This window comes from Siphateles boraxobius, unplaced genomic scaffold (assembly GCF_051911475.1).
Source record: "Siphateles boraxobius isolate OS27281-9 unplaced genomic scaffold, OSU_SipBor_1 61, whole genome shotgun sequence".
Classification (NCBI taxonomy): domain Eukaryota; kingdom Metazoa; phylum Chordata; class Actinopteri; order Cypriniformes; family Leuciscidae; genus Siphateles; species Siphateles boraxobius.
The window spans coordinates 5092842-5110426 of NW_027509188.1; the positions used below are offsets into that span (position 1 = coordinate 5092842).

At 37.3% G+C, this 17585-nt stretch overlaps 1 protein-coding gene across 1 annotated transcript; it reads left to right on the forward strand.

Annotated features, from left to right (window-relative positions):
- Window positions 1-464: 464 nt before the first annotated feature.
- On the forward strand, window positions 465-15430 carry LOC143718632 (uncharacterized). Its single transcript, XM_077209659.1, has 3 exons — window positions 465-530; window positions 864-1246; window positions 14190-15430. The coding sequence occupies exons 2-3, from the start codon at window positions 988-990 to the stop codon at window positions 14777-14779; spliced, it is 849 nt and encodes a 282-aa protein (XP_077065774.1). The 5' UTR covers window positions 465-530; window positions 864-987; the 3' UTR covers window positions 14780-15430.
- The last annotated feature ends 2155 nt before the right edge of the window (window positions 15431-17585 follow it).

Genomic DNA, 17585 nt, shown 5'->3' on the forward strand with positions numbered 1-17585 from the left:
TAAGGGTGAGTAAATGATGAGAGGATTTTCATCTGTTGGTGAACTATCCATTTAATGCTGATTTGCGGCAGATTGAAGAACCAGCAGAATGGATAACTATGGGACAGTGGATGAACTGGAGAGACACTGGAGTGGTGTGCATTTTAGGTAAAGGCAGGTGTCTGAACTGGATGGGACAATGAACTAATGTGTCTGTAGTTGTGAGTCTAAATGGAAAAATAAATGATTAGAAGTATTTCATTAAGACACAAAATAATTGAAGTGACTGCATTGTGTTATTGCTTTAATCTTTATTTTTTAATTGTCAATCTGAACTGTATTATTAATTTACCATTGTGTTATTAAATTTATTTCACCAACACATTCAGCTCTGGATTTCGTCATATTTTATAGAAAAAAAGTATTCTATGTAAATTTCTATGCACCTTTGTAAGTTTAACCAGCAGCGTGAGGACTTTTAATTTGGTACCGATAGTGACGTCATAAGGCTGCGCTGCTTTGCCGCATATGTGTGATTCGGCTGAAGAAAGGTTTGTGTTTTAAGCGATATTAAACCGTTTTATCGTCTTCAAAGTTTTAAAAGTGACGCATAATGTATCAAGTATTATTAAGTGTAACATTGCATTATCTAACATTTATTAACGTCATGTGAGCAAAATAACAATGAAAACTTGTATCAAAGGGTGCGTTTCAAATCGGTGGGATTCGAGGCTCTATATTTTTATTTTTGTGTGTCGGTGATTTAAATCTGATAGACACTCTTACTAGTTTGCTGAACTACTGAACTAGACCTGATTGAGAAGCACACCGAGATTTAGTTTGGATTTATTTTTCTTTCTGTTTATTGTTTTCATTTTAAACAGGTGAATCGACTGAGGTCCAGGTGACACTATTATAAAGATTGTGTTTATTAAAGAGGAGAGTGGAGACATGAAGATTGAATGAACATTTAGTGTGAAACAAGAAGAAACTGAGGAACAAACAAAGATGGCTTTTGTTAAAGAGGAGAGTGAAGACATTAAGATTGAAGAGACATTTAGTGTGAAACAAGAAGATACTGAGGAACAAACAAAGATGCCGTTTATTAAAGAGGAGAGTGAAGACTTGAAGATTGAAGAAACATTTAGTGTGAAACAAGAAGATACTGAGGAACAAACAAAGATGGCGTTTATTAAAGAGGAGAGTGAAGACATGAGGATTGAAGAAACCTTCAGAGTGAAACATGAAGAAATCGAGGAACAAACAGGTTAGTTTCATTCTTAAAGCTGAACTCACTCATTTAATTCCTATTAAAATGTCCAGCTCTACAGAAATAAGTTATATTTTTTAGGGGTGTGCCGATCCGATACTGTTTTTTTCCAATACCGTATCGGTATTGTTCCAATACTGTAATTATTTTGCTGGACTGGATATCGGCCAGACGAGACCGTATTAAATCCGATATTGTGTGTACACTATTCCGTGTTATTGTTGTTAGGGCCCGACCGATAAAGGATTTTTAAGGCCGATACCGATACAAATATTTGGTGATTTAAAAATCTGATATTCTGATATCAGCCTATATATATATATATATACACATTTTTTTTAAATACAGAAATGCGTAACAAAACATAAAACATAAACAGATTTCCCTAACATTGGTTATTTATGAATCCTCCGCCTCACTAAAATATGATATTGCAGTTTAAAACTTTGTTTGTTTTATTGTCAAAACAGAACAGAGGAACATCAAAATATATTAAAGTTCCTAATTTATAAAAATACAATAAGCTACCTTATAATTACAATGTCACCTTGCTTATCCCTTTACCTGCACTGCACTCTTTTAATTCATTAAGCTACAACAAACCATTTTCAACTATCATTGAAAATATCAGCCTTCTAAAATGTACTACTTAGTGATGCACTAAATTCATTATGTGACTCATTGATCCTGTGGCTGAACGAAGTCAGCAATGCACACTTGGATTTCACACACGTGTAAAAGAAAAGCTAACTTTTTATGCACAGGCTATGTTTGATACTTTTTTTTCTGTGTCTAAATGTTCACTTCTCGCGTGCCTAACTTGCGTGTTACAATGCAGGGACTGGAACTACAGATATGTTAGTTATAAATACAGTTATCATTACTTTATTTAGGCAGAATAAGTTCCGAGCTCAATGTCAGGGGCCTTCTACTGATAGCCATGACATTAGCTAGCTTTGTGTTTAGCTAAAGTCTATGATAAGCCATAATTTAGCTATGGATAACGTCATACTGCAAATTATTGTAAAACATACTTTTTCCAAATTAACGGGCCGGGGAGAGATGATACCGCTCATTGCTTTAACTGTCACCCTATTAAAGAAATACATCTTCAGTCACGCAAGCGATGTCATGCGTTTTTTTTAGGCCAAAATTTTTTTTGTCACATACAGCAAACATCTCCTCACTATCCGCTAGCCGCCTGTCCCCTGAACACACTGTAAAAAAAACTGTCTCTGCAGGCACCCTATGCTCCACAAACGGCAACAAAAACAAACTGGGCGGCTACTACTAGTTAATTCCATTTCACTTTCGGCTTACATGTAACAGCAGCAAAACTGGACATGGCAGTCACGAATTTTGTCTTGCTTATTTGAGTTAAGAGAACTGATGGGGATGTTCTTTTAATTGTTATTCAAGCAATGTATGTCTCGTGACAGTTGCCAACTTACCATGAACACACTTCACAGATGATCCCAGTTGTGGATGTTCGTTCTGCCTGACTCTGGCTGGATCAGCTGGTGTTTTTACAACAGGGACTTTGTAGAGTGCCCTCTGGTGGACAAACTATGCAACACCAACACACAACATGGTTGAAGGGTGTTTCGTCCGTTTTTATTTTATTTTTTAAACATATATCGCCCATTATAAATGACGCTACAGATAGTTTGGAAAATGCATAATATCGGCCCGGCTCTAATTGTTATACCATACAAAAGGCACAAAAACATTATAAAGCTCCATAATGCTTTTGTTCACTATATTCCAAGTTTTTGAAGCCATTCCATAGTTTAATGTGAGGTACAGATTAGGGCTGCATGATTAATCGAACTGAAACCGCACATGATTTGGCAAATGCTGTGATTATTTTATGTGCAGCTCGTCAGTGAAATACGGCTCTGTGATCAGTAGTAAATGCTGCTCCATCTGAACGCCAGACACTCCAAATATGTCCCGCCGCAGAAGTCACAACACGTGTCATTCCAGAAAATCCCTATGGGCATCATGCTTTCGCTGAAACTGAATAAACAGATTTTGATTTTGATTTTTTTTTTAAATGTTGTCTTTAGTTGGACAAAAATGCTCCTCATGTTTGGAAAGATGCTTGACGCGTATAAGCAACTCCCATTTGCAGTGCTTTCAGATGGAGCAGGATTTACGACTGATCTCAGTCGTACGTCACTGACAAGCTGCGCATAAAAAATACTCGCAGCCTTTGCAATTTCATAATCGCAATAAGCCAAATCGTATCAAGTGCAATTTCATGTTATTTGTGATATATCGTGCAGCTCTAGTACAGATTAATATTGGAAGCTGCAGTCCGTAACTTCTTTGGGTTAAAAATTATCCAAAATAAATTTGAGCAAGTACATAAGCAGCCGGTGCTCAAAACTATCTGCTTGTAGCTCGATTCAAAACAATAAGCTTGTAATAATGTCTTTTAATTCCAGTGGTATTGGTGGATTTCCGCGGGACATTCGAGCATGTCTCTGCGTCATTACGTGACATCTGAACACTTAAAGGAGTCTTGGCTAGTAGGCTATATTGCGTGTGAGGATGTTGAAGGTGGAGATTTATAGCCTTTTCTCACAGTACTTGGTTTAATTAAACCTATCATTTTGATGGCGGATCCAGAAAGGTTCAAACGACAATCAGCAGTGACAACTGGAGATTCACCCGTAAAACGCAAAAGACTTCGGACTTCGGAGTGGCTACAGAAAAAAAGAGACTGCGACCGGGCCCATGCGAAAACAAGGATAAACATCGGAAGGGCTTTTGAAAGGTGGCGTGAACTCCGTGTTTTGAGGGGGTTTAAAACGGACGCAGAGACGGCTTTTTTTCTGCTGGACAAGTAAGACATTTCAATGGTTCAATTATGAAACACTTGTTCGCTTAATTCATACAGGTACAGAGTTTCATTTGTTGTGCCTTTCTCGTTTTGCTATGTGCATTATGGTATTATCAATTGTTTTGTGCTAGCTATGAGAGGGAGCAATTCACCTCTACTCCAAGAGAACCAAACCCGCCTCCTCCGTTGTCAAGTATTGGAGCTGTTTTTTTTGGAAAAGGAACATGATGAAGGAAAGGCATTGGATACCAGGTTTGTACATTATTACTAGTAGTTACAAAGTATCTTTTTTCTTTCTGATTATCCACAGTATATAATATAACTGTGTTTGTCTTCAGTGTATTCTGATGTGATGCTATCAGCCTGTGCCCCTGATGTAATCAACATTTGTGTTTGTAAACTGAAGTCCCAAACAGTCAATACTCCGAATGGCACATCTATTCTTTTCATTGTATGGTCTCCAATTGAAGAATTGGAGGTCCTGTCTTGTATATGATTTTATTATATAGAGTTGGGGGACTCGGACTCGAGTCCAATTTTGAATGAACTCTGACTTGTCACGCACTCGGATGTATTTGTACTCCGACTTGACTCGGAAAAATATCAGAGTCGAGTCCGGGCACTGGAGGACACAATATTATTCAAAAAGGAAATGAAACCACTTGTCATATATGCGTTGAGCATTAGCCAATCACAGATATGTATATTAAGCACATGAACACAGTGGCAAATCAGAGGCATTTTAGAGTCAACATGCGGAGAATGCGCTTAAAATGTATGTTCAGAATCAGAACGAGCTTTATCCTTCCGCAAATCCCCTCACAAACAAAGTCTTGACGCGATATAAATAAGAGATTCACTGTGCAGTGCGGACACTTCAGTGTTTATGACGAGAGTTTTAGTGAGAGTGCAGAACGCGGTAAAGTAAGTGATGTCTTAAAGGGAGCGCTATTGACAATCTAAATAATAGTTTTGTTTTTCGTGCTTCTTGAGGACCAGTGGTTACGTTCACACTGTAAATTACAAAGAGGGATAAATTCATTTACAGGTCCTTCTCAAAAAATTTGCATATTGTGATAGTTAATTATTTTCCATAATGTAATGATAAAAATTAAACTTTCATATATTTTAGATTCATTGCACACCAACTGAAATATTTCAGGTCTTTTATTGTTTTAATACTGATGATTTTGCTCCGCAATATATTTTTCACTGTGTGGGAACATCTGGAGTGAGAGCGGAATGGCTTGTCGACCGTAGCAACAGTAACTATGAGGGGCGGGTCTTTGTGAAAGGTCAATTTCAAATAATTTAAATCTTTGTGGACTCAGCCGGACTCGACTCGGATGTTAAGGACTCGGACTCAAGTCCGACTCGGCCCTCTTTGAACTCGGACTTGGACTCGACAAAGGTGGACTCAGACCCAACACTAATATTATACTATTATTACCAAATGTAAGGTTTTTTCACAGATACCGTAACTTGGGTTAAAATCTAGACTGAAGGCTACGCTTCATGACTATCTCAATAAGCTTTGAACTTGATTTTGTTCTTGACACATGATTTTTACGCATTAGAAGCAAAACAATTTTTTTTTTTTAGAAATTAGACTGCACAGAAATGGAAACTGAACTACAGGTAGCCCTAATACACAAATGTAGTCATAAATTATGTTGTTAACATTAACAATTTGAGAACAAAGTTTAATTTGCACGGTTTGACGTGATTGTTACATTTACTGCAATGCTTTCCCCCCCCTTATTTATTCAGAACAAAAGGGGATGTTACTTCTTCAGATGACATTTCCGGTGAAAATTCTTATGTTGGTCATACTTCCAAAAAGTAGAATCTGTGATTGCGAATGCCAGTATCCACACCGGCGCGGCGACTGACAGGCCCACATTCTCCTCAAAACATTCGATTCATCCGCGCTGTGCCAAACCGAGGCATAACCACACAAAGTTGATAATTCCGCAAATAACTGCAATTGCAGATTTCGAACAGAGATGGTGACAGAGGAAAAACTACGGACTGCAGTTTTAATTCGTAAAATTCACATTCTTGAATTATGATGCTTAAATGTTTCTCTCTGATGCGGCTGTCAGTCATTCTTCATTTAGGATTCAAATGCGTGTCCCATTCGGTTACGACAGTCAACACAACGAAACTCTCCCAAGATGATTCAATGTTCCTATCATTATTATTATTATACTTGATTTTAGATAAAAGTCTATGGTTTTGCATAAAAGGACTGGAGTTTCACATGTTACTTTCTCCCGGGTGTTACAACACTGGAATAGAGAGCACTATGAATTGTTCTTTACGCGGATGGTAACTAAAAGGGTTTTTCCTGCATAGAGAATTACAAGGCGAAGTTTCAAACTCCGTCAAATTTAATGCCGCCTCCGCCTGTCGACAAAACTCAGACAGGCAGTCAGATGCTCAGATACACTTTTTCCAAGGTGACTGTTCTGTTGTGGGTCCCGGCCTGTGTCCATTATCAAACCGTATAGTGTGCCGATGGGTTCTGCGTGGGTCAAGAAATAAAAAAATAACGTTTAATAAAGACGCGTTTCTCTCATCACGGTAAAACGCAATGAACAAGCGTCACTCTTGTACTTCCGTTTTCAACAACGCAATTCTCTTCAGGGAAAACCAATCAAGTAAAACATACGCCAGGGCTCAACATTAACGCTTGTCCGTGACACCTGTGTTTTTTGTTTAAGAGAATTTTACTTGCCCAACCTGACAAATGGCCTGATTAAAACATCAATATCTAAAAAATAAAAAAATAATTAGGGAATCATCGAAAACACGGGGATGATTCTGATTTTATTTCATGTAAGTGGCGATAGCCTAGTTGATAGCCTAGTTTGATAGCTTAGTTGATAAAAACATATAGACCTACCTAATGTACTGATGCGCATTTATTTATGCCCCCCCCCCCCCCCAGTGTTTTCCAACAGTGATGTAATGAAACATTGACAATTTAAGTTTGAAGGGAGTAAAGCCTCTGTTTAGGCAATCAAGAAAATGTAATGTTGTCAAAATAACTTTTATTTTAATTAAATGTTAATTTTAAAGCAGCCTACTTCAGTGTGATGTTACCATATTATCATGCTTAACACTGAGAATTTGAATAATTTTAATGTGATGATCAGATGCAGATATCTAAATCAAAGAATATTATGGGTTCAAGTGGATTTATTTTTAACAGTGGATTCGGGTAACTAAAAGCACCAAAATAATGAATTTATCTTTAAAATTTAAAAAAATGTCATGATCAGAACATGAATGTTGGTTGTCAGTCTGAAGGTCTGGCTACGCAAGACTTTCCAAATAAAGTAAGGCTGACTCCTTTATTCAATGTCTATCAAGCTAGTGATTTATTTACAGTTGCTGCACTGGTGTACAATTATTTTACTACATTTTTGTCTGTATATTGTTTTTTTACATATTATGGCAATTCAGCACTGTTTTAATTATTATTATACACCGAACAAAATTATAAACGGAACACTTTGTTTGCCCCCCTTTTTTATGAGTTGAACTCAAAAATCTAAGACTTTTTCTATGTACACAAAAGGCCTATTTCTCTCAAATATTGCTCACAAATGTCTAAATCTGTGTTAGTGAGCACTTCTCCTTTGCCGATCCATCCACCTCACAGGTGTGGCATATCAAGATGCTGATTAGACAGCATGATTATCAGGGCTGGACTGGGACTAAAAATCGGCCCGGGCATTTTGACCCAGACTGGCCCACTACATATAATCATAAATGCAACCGATCTTTTCACATATTCTTGAATATGTATACTAACTCCTATTAAAATCACTAATGCCATGTAATGATTGAGTAGGAATGAGTTAATAGATGAAATCACTACTGTCGAACTACTCCACAATGATGAATCCTAAAGCAAGCTATAAGCTGCATTGGCCTAGCAATACCAGTGTTTGACACAGGATTTTTGGTTAATCTGTGGTGGGTGGACCTCTGTCCCTTTAGGGGGGTTTGGGGGAGGGGGAGCCCCCCCCAAGAAAAAATTGTGCTTTTTAATGTTAAATTCATCTATCTGGTGCACTTTGAGAGTTAAAAATTAAGAGCTCCAACCCATAATCAGTGAGCAAATTGTACAAAGAAAAACTCAAAACTCTATAAGCTGATATATAGTGTCTGTCTGCATTACACTACTACGTAATAATAGTTATAATATTAATTCAATGACAGTAATAGCCATATATTGTAAAACAAATGCACTGAAAAATAAAAGCAACTTTCATAATTAGTTTTGTACTAATTTCCATGCTTGAAAGATCTTTTATTTTGGCGGAAAACATGGTTTACAAACGCGTCTCATTACAATTCTAGTAAAATGCGTAATCGTCAACTATGCCGATGTGTAAATAATGCGTAACTGGGTAATGGGTTCCTACACTCATCGCCTCAGTGTTCTGAAAGTAATCTAGATCTGCTTACCTCAGTTCTCTACACTCACTCATTCTCTCCTGATCCTCCTCAATATCCTCATCAGACACTTGAAGGGCCCGTTTCTTTTTTTCACCCTATTTCTCTGCACATTCCTTGCGTTTCTTCTCCATCTCTGACTATTTTGACAGATACACACTGACACTGCACGCTCGCTCAGAGCCCAAAGGGGGCGGAGTTTAAAGATATGATTGGAACAGCCCAGTGTCAATCAAGAAAAGAACCAATGGGCTGCTGATCTAAGGGTTTCATGGGCCGGTCTGTGAAAAAAAAAAAAACCCTACGCTGACTCTTTTTGTCCAATGCATTACACTGGCACAAAGATCCCAGCGCCGCCAATTAAGCAAAACTAAACAAATGGGCCGTTCAGACAAAAACATTTAAAAAAAATAAAAAAATAATGATCTTTATCGGCCCAGAAGCACGTCGGTCCACCGGGAAAGTGCCCGGTATGCCCGATGGCCAGTCCAGCCCTGATGATTATCTTCATCAGGCGTCTTCCTTTTTTTTTTGAGAAATAATTTAACAAACTCTTCTGAATAATAAGTAATGAATAATAGCGTTATAATTATAATATAATAAATACTTATAAGTTCACTAGACTATATATTATAGCAAATAACAATAAACGCACTATTAATTACATTATCTGAATGCAGTGTAACTACTTCAGGATGTAAATAATGCACCTAAAATACAAACGTGAGCAAGGACGTTCAGCAATCGCTATTATATCGAATCAACAGCCACGTGCAATTTATCTAGCATGTGCAAGAACTATAGACTAATACAATAACTGGCTTAAATTAACTGACAACTTAAGTTATACGACTTACGGTTCTCAAGGATGCACACACCGATCTCAAGTTATTCTCAAGAAAGCTGTAGTCTCTTTTTTTCTTGCTGTCCCTTTTCTGCCGAGTAGTGCGCGTGCCCACTCGCCGTGTGAAGCACGTGTCCGCGCTATTCTCCGACATGCACTTTAACAATCACTGCTGATTAATGGCTTTTGTACACCCCTATATTCTAATACTGTAGCGGCAGAAATTTTTCCGTGGCGGGGCGCTATTACCCAATCAACATAGAGCAAACAGTGTGTTTACATACCATGAACAGTCGTGGGTCTGTGGTTGTGTCATGAATCTTTCTCATATTTGAAAAAACTTTTTTAATTTCCAGCCTTGAAACAGCTAGAGCACCTCTAGTTCGATGCGTCTAGAGTGATTGTGGCATCTACGTTTCATATCTATGATATTAACCCTTAACCCTGACGCATACCATAACTTTTCTCTTTGTTAGCACAGATTTATAAACGATTCTCAGGACGCTTTCAGAAAGATGGTTGGCGCATGTTGCATTTCTCACTTACAGAGTAGCATTTACCAGACCTGCAAATTGTCGCTTTTCGGCGAATTGAACGAATCTTCTGTATGAATGATTCAATGACTTGCAGCCACCTATTGGCAGTTTAGTTTCATGCATTTTTTTTTTTTTGGTATATTCAAACATTTATTTAAAACATCAATCTCAAAACATTAGTGCAGTTGTAATTTTGCAGTGCAAATTATTTAATTTGATGGGTAACAGCCCTATAGTGTCTTATTATTATAACTGAATTTATTGATCAAATGTAAGAATTTGACATGAAAAATTATGCATACATTTAATAAGATAATAAAAATTCTCTTTATAAAAATAAATAACACTATGGGGTCAATATCACAAATATGAAGATTTAAGTATGTAAAATCAGAAAATATTGCTTCAGAATAAACATTTACACCCCCCCGTACATGGTACAGTACATACAATTTGCAATGTACTGTACCTGATAGGGCCCAAGTCCTGCCAAACCCAGTCCAAGCTCCCAGTCATAAATGACGTTTAACAACAAAGATGTTTTTTTTCATGATTTTTTCACCATTTCTGAACAATCTAACGATTAGGTAATGCACAACAAGCTTACATTTATATCTTAAGGTTCTTTTAATTGAAAACGCTAAACAATATGTGTAAACAAAAAATATGAAGAACAAAAGCATTTAAGGTCAAGCAGCGCAAACTGGAAAAAAAGTTGTGTTCTGTACACACACACAACTTTTGTTACGGATTGTATTTGGCAAATGCTGTGGCCCGTAACAGTTTATTCTGTGTAGTCCAATCCTAATACTGAGATAGTGCCGACACATGGTCAGTGTTTCTAGTCTAGTCAGCGCTCTAGCAGCCCTGCAGCATTTCGCAGGTGGAAGAATTCTATTCTATCATGTTATAATTTTTTGTTTTATGTGTCTAAATGTTTTAATGTCTGTTGCTTTGTGGCATTAAACTGTGATTTAACTTTTGTCTTTTTTTGCCTTTTTTTTTGCCTCAGACCTGATGCCGTTGAAAGAGGAGAGTCAAAATCTGAATAAAATGGAAGAGAAATATCAGTACAAGACACATCATGATTTGAAAAATCCAACTGAAAAGAAATCTTTTAGTTGCTCACAGACTGAAAAAACTGCCACACGAAAACGCAGGGAGTGAAAGATATTTCACCTGCCAACTGTGAAATAAGTTTCATGTTGTTCAAACAGTATACATTGGAATAAATCAAATGTAAAAAAAGTAGCCGCTGCTCTCTCTGTCATTTAAAGATCAAATGCACAGACCTGATACTGACAAGCAATCCTTCTGTTCACCAAAGACATAACTGAATGTGTTTAAAGGGATAGTTCACCCAAAAATGAAAATTAGCCCATGATTTACTCGCCCTCAAGTCATCCTAGGTGTATCTGACATTCTTCTTTTCAGACGGATACAATCGGAGTTATATAAAAACATGTCCTGGCTCTTCCAAGCTTTATAATGGCAGTGAATGGTTGTTTCTGTTTTGAAGTTTTTTTCAAACACAAAAACATAAACTTCTCGGGACAGCAGCATGTGTCCAAATTTTAATCTTAACCGTTCGAGTTAATCAGAAATTATCTTAAAACAGGGCTTTACTTGTAAAACGCCGAACTTACCCTTTAAGACTTTGCATGTGCTTGTCTTTCGGACAAGTAAATCTGTCATTCACTTGTCCGAGTAAAAAAGTAGCTTGATCGGATTTTTTTTTCTTCTGTGTTAAATATAATTTATTCTGCAGCAATATTCTCAGTGTTCAATCAGTTTTGATATATTTAAATCTGCATATTGTGATATCTGCACCTTTAGAGGGCATCCCTCCCCCAATATTAGTAAATGTATGCTTCATCTTTTATTTTAAATTCCTAAATTTGATCAATAGATTCAAATACTTAGAATAAGATACTATATAGCTGTTACCCTAGGTAGGGCTGATCAAATGAAATCATTTACACTGAAAAATTACAATTGCATTAAATAAGGTTATGAAATTGTTTTAAATATACAAATAAGAAACGTTTGAAAGAATGATACTACTTTTACTACTATTAAACATTACACTAAAACGCCAGTAGGTGGCGGCAGGCAACCGTCTTAATGATCGAGTCATTGATTCATTCATTCAAATGATACGTTCAAGCGGCTGATTAATTCAAGAATGAAACAGATGTTTATGAATGGGTCAGTGAACTTTGACTCAACCGATTCGTTCAAAATGCTGAATCATTCAGTAATGAAAACACGGATGTGTGTTGTGGTGAGATGCGTTATATGGTTCTGCTGGGATTTTTGTTAGGAACTATTTTCGCTGCTGAAACAGAACAAAAACAGCCAATATTGCTTATAAAATGTAAGTGACTTAATTTAAACTGTTTGTAACTACTCGCTTGTTATTAAACAGTCCACAGTCCACGCTGACGCTCCAAAATACTGATTCTATTTATTGAACTGAGACTGTAAACTAGACACAAAAAGAAAACAAACCATAATTTTACACACAACACCACTAAAGACAAAACCAAACATAATATAATTTTTTTTAACACTTTTACCATGTTCGCCTGGTAACCAGCAGTAGAATGGTCAGGAGCACTAACGTGTATAGCCCAATTTATACTTCTGCGTCGAACTCACGACGTAGCTACGTCGTAGGCTGTGTGTAGCGCGCGTACCCTGACGTGCACCTCTCCAAAAATGTAACAGCGCATCAATTTTACGCGGACCCAATCGCTGTGATTGGTCTGCTAGAACCCCTCCCTCGGGTTTAACATGCCCCCTTTGCATGTGTAATTTTGCGTCAACGACGCAGAAGTATAAATGAAAACCAACCCGTAGTCTATAGCATTGGGCTTATCTGAATTCACGTCTCACCATTCAGTTGACGCTAACACGTCCAGGTGAAATAAATCAGCAAGACTCACATGACACTCAACTTAGAGTAATAATGAATTGCAATGCCAACAAAATTATGAAATTGGCACACCCACAGCAATACACATTTAAATTATGAAGTAACAAAAAAAACATTAACCCCTGAATTCACCAATATATCATAATTACATCAATGTCATATATATCATAAATGACGTTGATGTATATCATATATCAACGTCAGCTACACTGTTTATTGAACTGTTGTAGGACATCAGTCACATGTTCAATCGTGATGGTATTCAGGAAAAAGTATTGAGGTTGCTTAACATATGTTAAAAATATAAAAAACCCACATTCAAATTTTTTGTAGATTTCTCCTCGATAGGCTGCGTGAGCCTCGACAGCGCTACCATGTTACCGTCAGTAATACATTTATTACCTAAAGATCGGAACTTACAATAAATGTAATAAAATCAGAATCATTCTCTCGTTCGAGTGAATCCCTAGTTTATTTATTTTTTGTTATTGACATTCTAATCAGGCTACTTGTCCGGTCGAGCAATTCAAATTCTCTTTTACTTATTCCTTCAAAAAATCCACTTGTCCCAGACGTTAATGTCGAGCCCTGGTACAGTCTGACAAGCAACAATTGTAAAGGACTATTATATAAATCGCAAAGTATGCACCCGGCTTTACTGACAATAAAAACGAATCCTTACAAGTGCACCCACACCATCTTGAGCCCTGTGTCTTTTTTGCATTTATGTTGTGCTACATTCCGTTGTCCCTCCTTTTATATGGATAGAAAATGTCTGTGTAGCATTGCAGGTGTTACCAAGGAAGTTTCAATGCTCTTAGTGACAATAAAATTGAGAGTAAATCCTCACAGGCGTGCCCACACCAATCTCTTAAAATGCACGTAAATGCAGATTTTCCAGCGAACTCCATTCTCATTTCTGCTATTCCACCAAGTCATCAACCACATGTGCATTATAACTTAAGATAGGACTGTTAAACAGATTGTAAGCTAAGGAAGGCGGACAGTAGTGGTGAATGCTCAGGCTCTGGCATTGTCAGTGCTGTCAATATAAAAGTCCCACACAACAACCAGAGAGGCAGGACTTTTTTTTGAAGGCATACGTCACTTCTGAGTTCATATTGGTTGTGCAAATGCAACCTGGAAACCCTCCAAGAACTGAGTTTAGCACCCATGTTTGTTATATCCTATACACCAGGGGTGCAAAACTCAGTTCTTGGAGGGTTCCCAGTTTTATGTGTCTAAATGTTTGTGCTTTGTGGCATTTAAACTGGGATTAACTTTTCTGTCTTTTTTCGTCTCAGACCTGATGCCGTTGAAAGAGGAGAGTAAAGATCTGAATGAAATGGAAGAGAAGGATCAGTACAAGACACATCATGATTTCTTAACTGAAGAAAAGTCGTTGAATTGCTCACAGGCTGAAACAACTTCCTCACGAAAAACGGCTCAAAAGACAGGGACTTCAGGTAATTTCATCTGCCACCTGTGTGGACTAAGTTTCAGAAAGCAGGGAAATCTTGACGTCCACATGAGAGTTCACACTAGAAGGAAACTTTACCCCTGCCAACAGTGTGGAGTAATTTTCAATCAACAAGGAACCCTCAACATCCATATGAGAATTCACACTGGAGAGAAGCCTTACACCTGCTCTCAGTGTGGAAATAGTTTCAGGCAAAAAGGAAACCTTAGAAACCACATGAGAATTCACACTGGAGAGAGCCCTTACACCTGCCAACAGTGTGGGATGAGTTTCAGGCAAAAAGGAAACCTAATTTACCACATGAGAGTTCACACTGGTGAGAAGCCTTACACCTGCCAACAGTGTGGAACAAGTTTCACTCAGAAAGGAAACCTTACAAAACACATGCTCATTCACAACAGAAACAATCCTTAACATGTCAACGGTGTGGAAAGTGTTTAGCTCAATATGAAAACCTTAAAGGGGTCATGAACTGGATTATTTTATTTTGTTTCCTGGGGTGCCCGTATAATGTTAGTATGATTTTTACATTCTTTTTTTTTTTAAGTATAATTTAGAAATAAAAAGCATATTCATGCATTTACACATGTAAAATAAGTAGTTTGTACTGCAATGTAAGTTCTGACTGGTGAGGGTACAGACAGCTGTCTTCTCTCAAAGCCATCATTATTAATATTAAATAAACTGCAATAGACATGACTCCCTTTTTGTTACATTTATTAAAACTGACTAAACATTATGTATATATATTAAACAAAAATATAACTTACCACACAAATCATTTTCGATTAAGGTCACAATGTTTCTAAATTGTTTCCCTTATAAAGGCTTTTGTGATAGAACAAGAGAGTGATGACATTTCCCCACTTAAAGTTGTTTCTTCAGTAACTCATAAACTCTTTTACTTTTGAAAGAAAAAGTTGTATTTAAATGTCAAATAAGCTGAACTTAAGGTTGAATCTTACCTTTAAGTTGAAATCTTAATTTGTGTAAACCATGAAACCAATACAGATGTAAATGTGTTTTGTGAAGGAATAAGAGAATATTGAGGAGAATGTCCCTTAAGATTGTTTTTTCTTTGACTGATCAAAATTATTATTATTATTTTTTTTTTGTTGCTATTTTGCTGAGAGATGGTACGGTTTGTTCATGATTTTCTTTCTTCGCGCTTAGTTGGCAACACAGATTTTGAGCGAGCGGTATGCAGTCATGAACTCATAAGCACAGACACAGCAGAAGATGAAATAGTTCCCATTGACATTCCAATTTAAATAAATATTTCTATATGGACTACTACTAGTATAGAAATATTCTAAAATCACGTATTTAAAAAAAAAAAAAAAAAGAAAAAAAAAAAACCTGGGGAGGACCGATACTTCAATTTGAGATCGATCCACCCATCCCTAGCAGGCTGTGCAGTGTAAGCCACCTGATTAGTGCAGCAATTAAGGCATTATTCACCGAAGGAAAGCATTTTGAACTGGGAAATGTCTTCAGTGAAGCCACACCTCTCTTCAGATTCATTTCTACACATGAACCATCAAGTCATTCTTGAGAGTCTGCAACTTGGGTGACAGTTTACCATCTTCCAGACCATGTAAAATCTTCTGAATGAGTTCAAAATTGTTGGTCATTCTCATTGGATAGTTGAGGCGTAGTGCATAAATTAGTTCAAACCTGACCAGGAAGGCATCAGCAAGTTTGTCGTGGCTGAGCACTATCTCGCTTTTTAAGATGGCACAGATTTTTAAAGCTACTTATCTATTGGAACTGTTATTGTCTTTGATGACTGTAAGGAGAGCTACTGGAAAATCTCCAAGCTCTGGCTCATCAGACGCCGCCTGAATAAATGAAAGAGAGATAAAAGTTACCAAATAGGCTTGCTACGGTAGTCGGTACCGGTGTTACACGGTGTTCAGTCGCAACACCGGTTTCATCACTTGCCCACCGCGACACCGCAAAAATAAAATGTTTTTAAAGCGTTAAAAATATTTAACACAATTACGCAGTATCCGTTAAGTCCTGCACACACACACTCTTACTCTATCTCTCTCTCTCACACACACACACTCTCTCTCTCGATTATGTTTGCCACTAATCCCGCGATTGTCATATTGTAAAAAAGGCTGTCCCCAAATCAATATTTGACGCGATTTGCCCCGTATTCTTGAGCAGAGAACTGTTGATTTCTCCCTCACTTACCGCATCTAGGTTTCTTAATTCCTTCGGATGAGTTTTGCCGCTTCGCACAACCAAATGTAACAGCCTCTCACAAGTTAGAAAGAAAACACAAAGCCAATCAGTTTAGCGATGTTCAAGAGGCGGGACTCAGATCTATTACAGTTTTTTTCGATTGCTAAATGACAGTGAGCACAACTGGAGCTACATGTGCAAAACTCTGACTACAGTCTGCACAGTAGCAGTTCATGTGGACCAAACTCTAGTTCGTTTTTCATTGCGTGAACACAGTTTTCAAAACTCTACACACTTATCCCATGACTTTAACCACAACCTGCACAACACTGTGGATTTACAGTACTTTGTTCAAATGCTAACACACTGCTTCCAAAACTGTGAACCACACATTCAAAACAGAATAGATTTCAGCCTTGTGTCTTTCAAACACTGCTGATTGCAATTTCAGTTGAAAGGCTAAGCAGGTGTCTTGTTTTAGACTTGTTAGTGAACACACACAAATATATATAGGTAGAGCTCAGAAAGACTAATTTTGGAAATGGAACAAGTAAGACGGGTTTGTGGAGGGAGACAAAGAAGACAAAGAGCTGTTATTTCAGATGAAATAAGGGCTACACTTATAGACCATGTCGTGAACCATGGTCTCTCATTGAGAGAGGCAGGGTTGAGGGTGCAACCCAATCTGCAAAGATCCACAGTAGCATCTGTAATGTGAATTTTCCATTGTACAAACAGGTGAGAGTTACATCCGTACAATAAATAAAAACACTGCAGGAAATTATTTTGTATTCCAATTATAGAATATTTATACAGATATATATTACAGTAAGTTTGACTGTAAAATATATTTTTACAACAGGACCCAAAGGCTGCCCCCAACAGGAGGAAGAGCAAAAATATTTTCAGATGCCCAGGAAAATGCTATTGTTGACATGGTTGTTGTCAACAATGCAATAAAACTGCGGGAGATTCAAGATAGAGTGCTGGCTGATAATGATATATTTGAAAATGTTAATTTTGTCAG